This window comes from Argopecten irradians, chromosome 2 (assembly GCF_041381155.1).
Source record: "Argopecten irradians isolate NY chromosome 2, Ai_NY, whole genome shotgun sequence".
Taxonomy (NCBI): domain Eukaryota; kingdom Metazoa; phylum Mollusca; class Bivalvia; order Pectinida; family Pectinidae; genus Argopecten; species Argopecten irradians.
Genome location: NC_091135.1, coordinates 61355037 through 61371365, shown reverse-complemented (window position 1 = coordinate 61371365; position 16329 = coordinate 61355037). Strand labels below are relative to the sequence as shown.

The 16329-nt window shown below is 36.4% G+C and overlaps 1 protein-coding gene across 1 annotated transcript; it reads left to right on the top strand.

Moving 5' to 3' along the window:
* The first annotated feature begins 151 nt into the window (after window positions 1-151).
* Window positions 152-14459, top strand: LOC138316155 (cilia- and flagella-associated protein 418-like). Its single transcript, XM_069257701.1, has 6 exons — window positions 152-333; window positions 7493-7562; window positions 7742-7800; window positions 8329-8394; window positions 12478-12626; window positions 13368-14459. The coding sequence occupies exons 1-6, from the start codon at window positions 242-244 to the stop codon at window positions 13463-13465; spliced, it is 534 nt and encodes a 177-aa protein (XP_069113802.1). The 5' UTR covers window positions 152-241; the 3' UTR covers window positions 13466-14459.
* Window positions 14460-16329: the final 1870 nt, after the last annotated feature.

The window sequence follows — 16329 nt, the reverse complement described above, 5'->3', positions numbered from 1 at the left end:
TTACAAAATTTTAATTGACTCACTAGATGAAATTATACAGATAAAATATACTGTGGTAATTAAAAAAACAAGCGGATAAGGCTTAGTCTAATGAATCTGTTTTTTGTTTGTAAAATAATCAGGATCATGTATACGCTTGATTCGAATACGAATTGTTTTGACAATGATGTAAACCCGATGTAAACATTGAAAACTTCTAACAAGAAAAATCGTGTGAACCGGTTCGAAAGGATTTGTGGCCATGGCAGACGATTTAGATGATCTTCTTGATGAAGTTGAGACTAAATATTGTTCGAGAGACAAACAGAAAAACAAACAGTTTAATAGAAATAGGTATTTGTGATCCCAAAAGTGTTGATATGGTGTACCGGATTGTGTCCGTCTGGGGAGAGGGAAAGCGGGGAGGGTGCCAGACCATACACAGTAAATGTGATACATACATGGACTTGTATTGTACTGTTCGACCAATTTTACACCGCTGCACAAATATTTTACGGACCAAAATTATATTCACGTTTTTGACTATTGATAAATGACAACAAATATACATTTGTTAGCTCAAAACTGTTTGAGGATACAGTAACAATATTTTTTCTTAGTTCTTTATATTTGTTTACAGTGTAGTGTACATAGTAATTGAATATTTTTTAGAATGTCGCTATATCACAATGGGACTAATTCACATACCACATGATACCTGATAAAGTTTGTGCAGGACTAGTATCTCCAGTGGTGATGGAGTATAACTCTTTGTAATCTAAAAAGGCGTTATCCCGCGATAACGTCATTAGACATCATTCCATCACCAATAGAAACAATAGTCCCGCACAAACATTATCGGGTATCTGCAGGTGTAATGTGAATGAGTCTTATTATGTCACATCACATTATCATAACGTCACAATAGAAACATTGAGTGATTGACGTTGCATATTGATTCGGAAAATAATCCATTGGAAAAATCAATGGAATCGTACATGCAAATGCATTTTATTTCATCAAGTAGTCTTCAAAATTAATTATAATCATTGATGTCACTATTTTATTTCATCAGGTTATGAAATAAATTGTGTTTGCAAACTGAGTGAATCGCATAGCGGATTCTCACAAAAGTTTATAGCAAACTAAATTTAAGACATCTATGTTTAAACAGATTTATTAATCTCTCTAATGTCCTCATATAGCCCAGGTTATATTAGTTGTGTCTCCTTGACAATCATCCTAACCCTTAGACTGCTACACGCGGCTATATACGCGTTGGTTTAAATGGCCCTCAGTGCTACACGCGTAAAAAGACGTTTTTTGACTCCGAGTTTTCAACCGGCGGTCCGATCGTCAAATCTCCCTCCTGTTGCTAAAATTATGACTGAAAACGAAAGTAGAATGCTTCCGATTGGTTCTAGTGTAATTATATTCGATATTCTCGGGATTATACGCTAAAAATAACCATAGATGTGGAGGAATTCGAATGGTATACTGACTCGTCAAAAAGAAGGTCAAACTGGGTACATATAACTGTAAGAACTTACACACCTCTGCTCTAGCTATTCGTGAACTGTTTGAGAGGAACACGTACTGTCTCAGTTTTGCTAATACAAGAACACTGGCTCTTTGATTTGCATTTGGGCATCCTAGAAGAGGTATGCAACCATGTCACTGGCACAGGGAAGGCGGTGGACAGCGGTGATCCTATAACACCAAGTCAGATGCCACGAGGGTATGGAGGTATCGCTATTCTCTGGCACAGGGAACTGGACCAGCATATCAGGTTAGATGATGGAGGCAACCGGATACAGGCAATTGAAATGTATACGAGAGGGAAATCTACAGTTGTAGTTGCAGTCTACATGCCATGCAGGAACTCATCTGATGATTCTGAAGAGTTTGTTGAGACACTTGAACAAATTCACAAACTTATTGAAAAATTCAGCTCTACTCATTCCATCATTATTGGTGGTGATTTTAATGAGGATTTGACCAGGATAGGACAAGGCAAAAGAAATAGAAGACTGAGGGAATTTCTCCAGGAACATAAATTGTCTCATACAAAAACAGGACCCACATTCATTCACCCAAACGGTAAAGATTCATCAACCATTGATTATTTCATGCTTAACGAAGACTTGACTCTTTTGGATACCCATGTTATTAATGACTTGGCTACAAACACCTCAGACCACTACCCAGTGTTAATAACTACCCGAATAGAGATAGGAAACTCAAACATACAACGAGGGAAAGTCCTCTCTGCAAAAACAAAGTGGGGGAAGGTAGACAATGACATGTACCAAGCGCTAGTGTCAGCTGATTTAGAGAGGCTGGAAACTGTAGTATCATCAGCAGACTCGCGCCTTGATTTGGATGTTGCTATAAGATCTTTTAACTCAATCCTTACGACAGCAGTCTCGCTAAGTACGACTGGTAACTCTTCGTCCAGGAAGTCGAGAAGAGTCCCTAACCTCATAGTGTGGAATAAGGATATAAAGCAGGCCATCCAGCATAACAGGAAATGTCACTGGAGATGGAAAGAGGGGGGAAAACCAACTGACCCCAGCAATCAACATCTTAAGGCAAGGAAGGAGGCCTGTAAAGAACTCTGTCGCCTAATCCAGTTAGCTGTAGCACAGCAGAAGCTAGACAGCAGACAAGAGATAATGGAGGCAAGGGAGTCTGATATGCAGAAGCTATTTCGCCTGGTTGGAAAACACAGAGGGGACCTAGGCTCGTGTGTCTCGGAGATATGGGTAAATGGGAAAGTATTTAGTGGACAGTCAGACGTGTTGCAGGGTTGGCATCAGCACTTCTCCTCCCTGGCTCAACCAGCAGACCATGACTCTTTTGACAACTCTTACATTAACCAGGTCCAGCTGGACGTGGACTCCATTGCTGAAATATGTGACAAGGAGGCTTCTACCCTAAGGTTTACTCAAGACGAAGTCAAGAGAGCTATCGCATCACTGAACAGAAACAAGGCAGAGGACATCTACAGTGTAGCTGCCGAACACCTTTTGGTAGCGGGTGATGGGTGCATTCCTGCACTCACAGGCATAATGAATGCCATCTCAGACATGTGTACCATACCACCTGCGCTGAAACAGGGCATCATCACCCCTATCTACAAGAACAAGGGTAGTAAATACGAGGCTATTAACTATAGAGGGATCACTGTTACACCTGTGGTGACAAAAGTACTGGAGCTATTACTGCAGAACATAGTGGAGCCAATCTTTGAATCTTCACAGAGTGAAATGCAGAGAGGATTCACGAGGAATGCCTCCCAATTATTGTGCGCCACTATCATTGACAAGGTCTTAAGGGACTCCCAGGACTTGAAGTCCTCAATTTACACAGCCTACCTGGATGCAAAATCAGCTTTCGATGTGGTAAATCATAACAGCCTCCTTAGAAAGTTATATAAATGGTATCAGTGGAAAAACATGGCAATTGGTAAGAGACCTACATAAGGATACTCAAAGTGCAGTAAAATGGAATGGCGAAACTTCAGAAAGGTTCAACATCTTGCAAGGCCTGCGCCAGGGTGGGATTCTGAGTACAATTATGTACAAAATATACATCAACAACCTGTTGGAGAGACTACAGCGTGAGGCAGAAGGTGCCAAGATAGGTAACCTCAGATGTACAGCACCAATCTGTGCAGACGATGTGGCTCTACTAGCGAGTAATCCCTTGGATATGCAGGTGCTCCTAGATGCAATAGTACACTATAGCAGGAATGAAAGATACATACTCCAACCCACGAAAAGTGCTATAATAGAAGTTCCAGCTATTAAGAGCGCTAAGCAGCGAGAGTCTTCCTCTTTTTGTTTGGGAAATGAAAGAATCGAAATTCAACAATCCACAGGGCACCTTGGAATGGTCAGAGACTCCCAGTCTACAACTGCAGCTACTGTTGAGTTGAATATCCAGAAAGCTAGAAGACGTATGTATAGTTTGATGAGACCTGGCCTACATGGGGAAAATGGACTTGACCCAGCAACATCAATCCATCTTATCCAAGTGTATGTAATACCAATCCTACTCTATTCCATGGAGGTCTGTACACCTTCAGGGCCTCTCCTACGTAAACTGGATCTATATATGAAAAAGACACTGAAACAAGTCCTATCACTACCTGTAACCACAGCAGACCCTGCAGTATACATTTTGTCAGGTCTTATTCTCGTCAAGGGTCAGATTCATCACAAAATATTGATCCATTATAGTGCTGTTATCAACCAAAGGACTGGAAGCCTAGAGAGAAAACTCGCCATGAGGCAATTGACATTCAAGCCAACTAGCAGCAAGAGCTGGTTCACCCAAGTTAAATTCTTGTTGGCAAAATATCAACTACCAGATGCTGTACAGCTCTTACACAATCCACCAAAAACACAGAGATGGAAGTCGATTGTAAACAAAACCACTCAACTTTACTGGAAGGAACAAATTATTAACCAATCAGTATCTTACAGCTCCTTCAAAAATCTCGGCGCGCAACAGTATACTCCAGGCAAGCCTCATCCGTTGTTAATTACATCATCCGCAAACCCGAGGGACGTCACAAGACTCCATACAAAGCTAAAACTGGCCACGGGAATGTACATTCTTCAGACTAACAGGAAAGCCTTCAATCAGACCAATGTTTCTCCAATATGTCAACTCTGTAAGAAGGAAACTGAGGACAAGGAGCACTTTCTCCTTCGATGCACGTCGCTGATCATCGCACGGACATCATGGATACCATTGATCCAATAGTAAGAGAATTGGAATTCTGTATCCAAGACAATATGTTAGATGTCAATAGAGAAGCTGATATTACTCAACTACTCATAGACAGCTCTATGTTCCCACCGAAGCCCAGGCAAAGGGATACTTATAAAAATCTAACTCTGAAAATTGACTATCACGCAAGAAGACTGTGTTACAGACTGCATATTGTACGGTACCGTCCGCTAAAGCTACAACCAAAACGAAGGAAAAGATAGGAAGGATTTCGGGTGGCACTGCATTGGTAGCATTTGCCTTCATGTTGTGCTGTGATCTGCTTGATGCGTATGAACTTTCGCTACTTAGATCCGCCTGTTATGCTTAATACCTTATGCCTGTTTAACCCACGCTTGACATTCCCTTAGCTAGTCGTAGAAGGGTGAGGCCAGCACCAAGTGAATCTCTCGTTATATGTTACATGAGTATTACAAGGACAACCTGGATGGATATATGTGTGTGTGTATATATACTTGTGCTTATTAACATAACTGTACAGTACTAAAGCATGAGACTTACTTGAGTGGTGGAGGAATTCTCACATCAGATGTTCTGACTCCAACACAGGAGGTGCTCCTATGCAGGAGGAATTTACGACTAAAGAAGAATGGCCGCTCCGATAGATCGAAGTGATGGAGAATGTGTACAACAGTTCTTTGCTAGCGATGTGTCAGAAGTTGAAAGTAAATTTTAAGGGTCAGATACTTTAGATTGGGATCCAATAGAAGGCAACATTATTTTAATTTCTCCTATAAATAAGTGTGTGCCCGATGCCAACACAGAACATGAGGCAGCCTCTCACGCGGCCGGCTGCCGTGTCGAGAGATGACAAGATTGACTTTCACAATGCTCCGTTCACAGGCGAGTTGAAATTAATGCATAACATGAATAAATGTAAGCTAGTTGCTTTTAAAAGCATTTTTGGATGATTACAATATAGAAAATATAGTTGTTCACACAAATTTATTTATATTATCTACACGAAGTTTACTGTCAATGACCGGCATGTTGAAAGAAAACATGAACAAAAAATGACACTGGGATTACGTTTTCTGAGATGCAGGTGTTTCTTTTACGTTGATAACGGCTAGTTATGGGTTTTATCCAGATTGAGTGATTTACACCACTGTTGGTCAAGTCATGATGCATTTGAAAAACAATTTTTCAGAAATTGTTTAGGATCGTTTTCTAGTTATATTGTCTAATTAACTTTCACCTGACTGAAAATGACTTACCTGGACTCACCTGAGCTATAACAATACTTTTAAGGGTAACTTGGTCTAAGATAGAGATAATATGTGGTACATAATGCAAATGCATACACTATGTGATGATAGACCAGAAATTAAACGGGAAACTAGCTTCTTTCCTTCATGAACAATTATCAAGATTTTGTTTGTGAATATTAATTAGTTTTAGAAGTTTTTACCTGGATTTTTTCAAAGACTTAATAACCAAATGAAGTCATATGCTTCTCAATACTAAGGTTACTCTATTAAATTGGTTTTATTTCATAATTTTAATTGAGTTTTCTTGTTATTATTTGATACAACCTAATATTTTTACCTGTAGTCACCTGTATTGTTACCAGTATGCTTAACGAGAAGTATATTTGCGGAATAAACAGTATCAATATAAACTACAGGCAATAACAAACAATTTTCATATAACTTTTATTCACATAATGCAAATAGTTTTCAAGATATAATCATTTATAATTAAGTTATTATTTCCCTGGAATTTACAAAATTAATGCAGCACTGAGAGCCATTACTATACAAACCATTGCAGCAGCCTAAGGGCTAATAGTCTTAAAATGACACCAATCATCGTATATGTCTTATTGACACCCATTCTCATATGACCCTGACATTGAATTGGCGCACATACCTCTTCTTGAAACGTCCCATCCTCATAACCCTGCATGTCAATTGGTGTCTCCTTTATTAACACCCATCCTCATATGAGTGACCCTGAGATTGAATTGGTGGCTCCTTGACTCAAATACATGTAAATATTTCCATGTTTTTGATTTTAAAGGTAAATGATCAGCTCAAACTGTGGGTAATGAAATTCTACATTATCTAACATTTGTAACCAGTAAAATACATACAAATTCACCCGTTCTTATTAATTTATTTGATACATGTATACTGTATACTATTTTGTAGTACCTTTTATCAAGGATTTATAAATGAGAAGGATTTGTCACTCGAGGTTTTGGACGAATACGTCACATGCGCTTTTGTGTTTGTGCACTGACCGTGACGTTGGGCAACGACTGATTTTCCTTTGATATCCGCCGGCACAACCTTTGATGTAGCTTGCAGGTGCCAGGCCAGGCTTACCGTCTTGCTTTCTGAAGCAGGCCTTCATTTCACGAGATGTATTTTTTTTTTTCAAATTAAGACATTTCTTCTAAATTTTCCATCCTTAAAACAAAAAATATACAGTACATCATGAAATTTATTCAGCTTTAATTTGGTGGGTTTTTTTACTTGATAAGACAAGTATTGGTTGAGAAAAATGGTCTTTATTCCAGGTTCATAGGTGTCTTGTATGGTGTTTAGGAGTTACAAATCCTTCTCACTTATAAATCCTTGCTTTTATTAAGTCTTTTGGATGAATTCAGTCTCCATACATATACATATATACATTTATAAATCTCTTTAATGCTGTTGGGGAATTTTTATTCCATTGTTATATAACCTGACTGTCACTTTTTATTCAGAAAATCAACAGATGATGACCTGGATGACATTTTGAATGATATAACAGTAGATTCTGATTTTAAACCTATTGTAAGTATATATATATATAGCATGAATGGATTGAATCAAATTACACTATCCAAAATTCCTTGACAGATCAAGCAGTAACGAATCCTTTCATTTACATTATAATTTGGTACAAATAATTTTAGTGAGACTTCATTTTCCATCATAGATAAATATTTTTAACCTTTTTGTTTTGATTACAGAAATACAGTGACACTAAGTCTAGTAATCAAGCTGTTAATCGTCCAGAGTCAGCTCGCAAGTAAGTCAACACTATATAACATAAGATATCATTATTCATATAGGGGCCCCTGTGGCTGTGTGGTTTTATTTAGTAAAGGGTCACAAGCTGGAATGTACGACTGCATGTTGGTGTTTTTCCTGCGGATACTTTGGTTTTTCTCCACCTAAACTTAGCACACATCCTTAAAACAAAATTACATATTGTATGTATTCAGTTAAATAAATGCTTGACTTATAATTTTTAGTTCAGCCAATTTATATCAATATTAAAAGCTAGAAAATCATTTGTTCTAAAAAAATATCAGGGTAGATCATCCAATTATCTGTAAAGATTTTTCAGGTTCATCAATTTATTCAATTGCTTAATGCTATTTGTTCAGGGGAGGTAATTCAAATTTATATGAAAGTGACATTTTTGGGGGGTTGAATAAATATTAATTTTCCATTAAGTCTAAGATCCATGGAGAAAATGTTTTATTTTCACCAAGATTTTACACTTATGTATTAATTTAACTAATTGTTTTCATGTGTTGTCTTTCTCTTACAGATGTTTCCCATTGTATTTAGGAGGTTCTTCTAGTTCTCTAGGAATGGCCAATTCTCTTACTCCAAGGTAGGACATAATCTATATTTGATCATAATTTCTTCTTTTTAAAGTATGTACGTTTGCTGTTACCCTTTAATTTATGGTATAGGAAGTCAAAACAGAGGATCTAGTCAAACAAGTTCAATAATTTGATGTGACACGTGTCTTTAGGCAAACGGAAATATGGAAATATTTCAAAACAAAAATGACACATTTCATATTACTAATAGGCTGCAAGATTCTATTAAGCACAGAAATATTTTCAATGAGTATACAAAATTTTTAAATTTTGTTTCTTCGATGTCTTCCTCTGCGGCAGACTTTCGGTCGATTTTGGATTGTGTATGTCTATTTCAATTTTATGTAATTCATGCTACTGATCGATTAATGTAATGAAATGTTTATCAACAACTACGTTATATTGAAAGGAAAAAAGTACAAAATTTATCAACATAAAGTCAAACTTACAAAATATAATGATAATATAGATCTATATATGTACGAGCAACTAAAAGTGACAAATGAACTTATATTGTCGTGTAATGTACGGTAGCCTTACGAAGACTTGTTAAAGTCCAATGCATTGCATCTAGTTTTCTTGACGTTATCGTTCTCATAAGTTAAAAAGAAATTTGAGTGTTATAAGTAACCAAATAATGTACCTTTTATTTGGCTTAAATATCTGGCCATGATTTATTATTATTAAAAAGTCGGCAAAGCAAAAATCACGTTAATATGTTCTTTGCGATAATATGTCGCCAATGCAACCATGGCCAGTTACTGCGTCTTTCGAAGACTTGCTTAAGTCCAATGCATTACATGAATTTTTTTGCTGTTACCGACTAGCCTTCTTGTGAATTTAAAATAAATCTGAGTGTTATAGGTAACGAAATAATGTACCTTTTATTTTGCAAAAGTATCTGGCCGTGATTTATTAGTCAAAAGTCGTCAAAGCAACCCATGTTAATTTTTTAGAAAGGGAACCAAAACATACCCTGAAATGGTAATACATGTATTTCTAATTTTATATTTTTCCGAAAATATTTTAAAATGTTTGAAGAGATATTGATGAAATTGATAATTTTAGTAATTAATAAAGAATCATAAAAAAATGATACTCAGATTCTGACCGGTTTTATTGTTGTTGAAATCGTTATTTCAGAAATAATTTAAAATTTTTAATATAAAATTTACTACAGGAAAATGATTTATTCAGCTTATTGTTCTTGAATCAACTTTAAATATCATAAAACAAATAGGATATACCGTAAATATATTTTGTTTAACTCCCTATTTTAACACTGTACACTTAGTATACTAAATTCAATATTTAAATGCAAAACCAATTTCTTTATTCCTTTGTTTGAGTTCTTCATTCACAGCATCTATGAGTGGCCTTGGCACTTTGATTTTGTCCACCATGACAATTGCCAGTTGATTCATATTGGTTATTATGTCCTAATTACATGTGACACCACAATTGCCACATCACATGTTACTCGGGTTAACAAGCCAAAATCTTTCACTAGGGTTGAAATATCCCTGTCCATGTAAGATTCTATTAACCTTCCCTACCTGGAGAGTGTGACAACAAAATCACAACCCAAGGGTCAATTCATGAACGTCTAACCTGAGGTTTGCCGAGGGTTGGACATCAAGAATTTCCCCGAGGGTTGTTATTTTGTTGTCACAGCCTCATAAGTAAGGAATGATTCTTTTTCTCCCACATACAAAAGAAAAAGATGAGATAATATCCTAAAGAAAAGCATTTTCACCGCGACATGAACATGGTTCCATTGTTTGCATGTCAATATTGATAACGTTATCGACACTACAGGCCATGGTCACACCGCATGAAGTCATGACGTCACGTAATTGTCTTCAGTTTCAAAAGGTTAGAGTGCGCAATCTGTTATACCCTAGGGGTTGACAGAGAAATCTCCCACGGCTAAAACCGGTGACAAATCAGTGAATGGTGGGAGAACTTATTGTGTTTGCTCCGTTTCTTATTATTCTTCTTATTGGTCTTCTTCTGGTTCTTCTTTTTCCACCGCGACTTTGTCCGACCATTTTCCCAAAAATTATAAGTCTGATCACCATGGAATTTGGCAAGGTTATTTCTGGTGACCTGCAGATGTGTTAGGTAACCGGTTTCATTTTTTCCGACAAGCTTCCAAGATGGCCACCACAGCCTTTCATTATTCAAAATTGAACTGCTGGTCCGATTTACCTGGAATCAGTGTCAATATGTAATATAAATCAGATTCTAAATTTTAAAGTGAAAAATACCATTATTATAGGTGAAAAAAAAACGAAATTTTTCAACTGTTTCAAATTATCTTAAACCAGTAAGAGTTATCTCCCTTTATTCACCGATCAGAAGGGATCGGTTTTAGGTCCAAGTTCATTTTTGTTGTATTTTAAAGTAATAAATCATATTGTTACTATTGACACGAAACTATTTGAGGTCATTTTTGGTGACCTGTAGATGTGCAACTTTTGCAGACCAGGAACCAAGATGGCCGCCGCAGCATACAATTTGTCAAAATTGAACAAAAAGGAACATGGTTGAGAACGCAAATATAATAATATGTCAGGGGAAGTCACTCTTGTCAAATTAGGATCTGTGGAGGTTAATAGAATCTTTCCCTACCTAGAGGGTGTGACAATGAAATGACAACCCGAGGGTAGTGTTGGGAATCGGTTCAGATTTCATCATCGATGATCGAATAAAATCGGTTACTGTCAACCGATCGATTTTCGATTATTAATCGATTACTCTTGTGTTACGTTATTTCTTAGAAATATTCATTATTTTTAACAATGGCATTAATTTTATTGATATCACATATCAATTAGTGTTTTTTTCTTTTTAAAGCTTTTCATGTTTTCAGTTGCAAAAGATGTTTCCCAATAAAAGACCTATTCCCAAATTTTTGACAAAAAGCAAAAAAACAATAATCTTCAAATTCAATTTACAAACTTTAATTATGTTGACTTCTAAAATTCAATATCAGTGAAACAATATCAATGTAGGCCTATATGAAATAAAAGCTTTACAATATCGATGGCTGCCATTCATGCATTTTGTTTTCATACTGGCTTTATTCTGGATAGTTTTGCATCTTAATTTATTATCAGATTGACTCAAGTCAATTTAACAATTAGGTCTATATAAATTATGTATGTTTATATTGTTATATTTGTTTTAACAACAGGTTAGGAAACAAGTCATTGCAAAAGAGAGAAACGGCATAAACTCTGTACTCTCTAAGGGAAAATGAAAGTAGAATTTCCACTTCCTGTTTTGATACCGATCGTCAATGTTGATATCTCATTATCGATTACTCGAAATCGGTTGTCTTTTCGATTAGACATCAATTATAATTGATCATTGGGACAACACTACCCAAGGGGAAATTTATGAACGTCCAACCCGAGGCTTGCCGAGGGTTGGACATTCAGGAATTCCCCCGAGGGTTGTGATTTTGTTGTCACACCCTCATAGGTAGGGAATGATTCTTTTTCTCCCATATACAAAAGGAAAAGAAGAGATCATATCCTAAAGAAAAGCATTTTCACAGCAACCATCGACAATGCAAGCCACGGACACATTGTATAAAGTCATGAAGTCACGTAATTGTGTTCAGGTTCAAAAAGTTAACGCACGCAATCTGTCATACCTTAGGGATTGACAGAGAAATCTCTCGCGGCTAAAACCGGTGACAAATCAGTGAATGATGGGAGGATGGGGGAACTTTATGTGAAGGCACCCATCACAATTAGATCTTGTTTTTATATGCATTGGTGTTTAACATACATTGGATGTTCTAGCATATCTAATGGTGCTGTCATATTATTTACATGTATTGGTGTTCTAGCATATCTGCACACACCATTGGATATGCTAGAACATCCAATTTATGTTACACTCTAATGCATGTCAAAATTACGACAACCAATGCTTAAATAAATATCAATGATTTTTAAATACATGTTAATTAAGGTTATTGGTGTTTCCTTGACACTTATCATTATACATGTATAAGTCTAACCTTTAAATTGAGTGTAAGCTATATCTAGTTCATGTTAACCTTTGTCTCTTGTTAGATCCTGTGATCAGATGAGATGCACATCATGTGATTTTAAAGTAGCCATTTTTGACAACTTTGAGTGGGATACAACAACTGACTATCTATTTCTCAGGAATAATTGCCCAGACTTCCAAAGATTAAAATCAAAACTGCGGTCAAAGCGAGGTAAGTTGACCAGATAATGCTGTTTTGCTGATTCGGAAGAGTAGTTATAAACTCACGAATAAAGTTAAAGGGACAATTCACTCAGGCTAATTCTTTTACATAACCAAGAAGCAAAATATGGCATAAATGTATTGTTCGACATTTCTTATGAAACATATAACATAAAATATTGACAAATTCCACATCATAATTAGTATTTTAACTGGTACCATTGTAATTACAAATCGTGATCAATATGATTAAGCAGGTACAATATGTACCCTGTACCTATATCCGAGCCAAAGTTACGCACGTTATAAAAATGAACTACATAACCACTGTGGAGGTGATGAAATGATTCTAGGCAAGACAATTCACCTAATAAGGTTAACACACTATTGTCAGAGCGATTTGAGCAGTTCTTGACAAAAGTAGCATTACTCTACGAGCAAGGGACAGGGTTCGGCATACAATATGTTCGACCACAATGTGTAGTGGAGGACAGCGAGCGAGTTTGAACATTTCATACGCATTTCACCACTATGGGCTTTTCTGGCATTTCAGAATAAAACCGACTGACCTAATTTCCATTAGAATTGGGTTTTTTCTGATATATGTGCAAATTTTAATGTTCTTTTAGACTTAATTGTCCCTTTGATAAACTGTAAAATACTCAGCAACTATTATGTTTGCCGCCGATGTCCGAATCTTTACCACCATACCACATTGATGTCCTCCTGAAGATTTCTTTTTCTTTTTCAGGCTGCCGTGCCTATTGTTGCCAGTGTTGTAATCGTTCAGTTTCCACGCTAGAAAAACTGACTGACCCAAGTTTAAAGTGGGTGTGTGGGAAACATTAATAATAGCCCATATGTTGACGTCTATCACTCATTTGCATTTCAAATTGGACAACATTCTCATCAATCACCAATTTTTTTTCCTGAGTACAACTGTCAAATACCATGACTGCTGAAACCTGAAACCACTGTACGGATGTGGGGGTTCACTTCGATTCTGGTTGTAGAGGATTACTTTACACAACACAAAACTAAATTACTTTGACAAGATACGTGACACTATTTCCTGGACTCTAACAGGATTTGTCCTCTTTTCTTCTCTTTTTTGGAGGATGTTATTTCACAAAACTCTTTCCTTTATGTGAAGTTGATAATTATTATGATCTTTTGACTTACAAATGTATTTAGTAATATCTCAAGAACTGGAAGGATGTAGGATTCATATTTTGTTCTGCTCGCAAACCAAAGCCAGACATCATTTTGGAATACACAATGAATATAATATCATTATTCATTCAAATGTAAATAGAAAGAATGACGATTTATGTATTTTAATTGATAGAAATTAAAGGTATGGTAAATAAAACCTTCAATGATGAAGAGAGTTTGAGTTACTGGAGATTGGATATTTATTGATATTTAAAGTTTGGCAAATTCCTAATGAACATAGTAAAATGTACAATAATGTATATAAATTTGAAATTAGTTTAAAGTGTTGCCTATGTTTACAGCAACAATTTTGTAAAACTTTAACAAGAAACTGCTGGGATATCCGCTTTGTAAAATGTATACTTTCATTAAGTGACTTTTATTGACATATCAACGTTTTTGTTTGTGATGACTGTGATGATATAGGTACTTTCTGAAATCCTTATAGAAGGGATCAAATGATGTTTTATACAAGTACAGCTACTTTTACATTAGTTTTCTGTGTGATGTAAGGGGGTGTATTATCCTGTTTATACACCATTCTTGTGATAATTGTAAGTAGACAAATGAATTTATTGATTTATATAATAGATAAGCTTGTTGATAAATAAAGTTGATTCAGTCTGTAGTAACCTTTTATTGTTTTTTATCATTTATTGACAAATATGAATTCTTACGCATTTCCATGTGGTAACTTCATGTAAGGTTTGATTTGGACTTGTATAGTAATTAATAGATAATGAAACCTATAATCGCTTTTCTCTGCTGGAAGTAAGGGGACAATTCTCAAAAGTTTTATTATATTATTGCAAAACAGAAAAAAAACATAATTCCTGAAATATTCACGATATAAAAAGACACAACACAAATATACCATACCACAGTCTCCCAAACCGCTCACCTCCCAGACCGTTCTAGCATGTATATTCAACCAAACCAAAAGTACCTCGAGATAAAGGCACCATGTTTAATCGCCTTTCACGATAGGTACAATTTTAACATCTTACTTGCAATGTAGGTGCCGCTTGAGATTTTCTCATAAACCAAACGTAAATAGCTTAAACACTTACTAAATTCAACATGGAAATCCTTAGCTGCAATATTGTAGCTCAAAAGACCTGTAGACAGAAAATGCGTGTCGTCTCTGTATATAGTAGGTTAAGTACCTATATTCGTTCTAGAAAACCAAGAAATATTTAGTGAACATATACCATTAATTGAATAGGGCGCAATTCCTCCCCCGTCACCCAGCTCATGTGACTTCAAGATACAGTCGTGGTTGAAAATGGTTGAAAAATTAAAGTATTTTCATCTAGGTAGCCACGAAATTAAGATACCAAATTTAGTCGTCTTTTACTTTCATGCCGTGGGACAGCATGTACCATTAAAACACCCTACCTTCAGTGAAGGTGTCGTTAGCAATTGGCTCATAAAACAAACTTATATAATTTGAAACCCACTTTAAACATTTGTAAATAGAGAATGCGTAGTGGACAAATCATACCATTCATTGAACATGACCCAATTTATGCACATGACCCAGCCTACAGGTGAAGTTCCGCTATCTCAGTGATGGCCGAGTCATCCCTGGTGACTAAAGCTACCAACAAGACGTGTCCTCCAAACACTTCGTTCCTGCTATCGATAGTAAAGACCACGTCATACTTGGTGACATAAAATCCGGATATATTGAGATTATAGACATGCATGGACACAAACTCCAGTGTCTGGGGCAGGTCGATGAGCTCGATGGCTGTCTCTATTGACGGCCAACTGTGGACAGGAAAGGAGACAGGACAAGTGGAAGTATTTAAATTAACTTAAACTTTGGACTACATTTGTTCCCTGATGAAAAACCTATTCTCGCAGTAGCATGTGCAGTTGTATGAATTCGCACGACCAATTGGTTTTGGAAAGCTGCTTAATAGCGTCTTCTGTCAGAAGACGACTTTTCACGAAAATCCAGATGTAATCATGCAATACCAATGCGATTCCATGAGTGAATACTTGGCAAAAACTGATCGCCAGAATGCGTCTAGATTTTCCTGTTTTCCTACTGCCACATACTACAAAGAATCTCGAATATAAGAAATTCAATTACGAAAAGGAGAGTAAATTTTAATTAAATCGACAAACTTGCACTATACGCTTCACTATACGTTTCAATGTTTATATTTTTTATATTTTTAGCCCACCATCATCAGATGGTGGGCTATTCAAATCGCTTTTTGTCCGTGGTCCGTGGTCCGTGGTCCGTCCTTCCGTCCGTCCGTCCTTCCGTCCGTCCGTCCGTTAACAATTCTTGTTATCGCTATTTCTCAGAAAGTACTGAAGGGATCTGTCTCACATTTCATATGTAGGTTCCCCTATGGCCCTAGTTGTGCATATTGCATTTTGGGACCAATCGGTCAACAAGATGGCCGCCAGGCAGCCATCTTGGATTTTGATACTTAAAGTTTGTTATCGCTATTTCTCAGAAAGTACTGAAGGGATCTGTC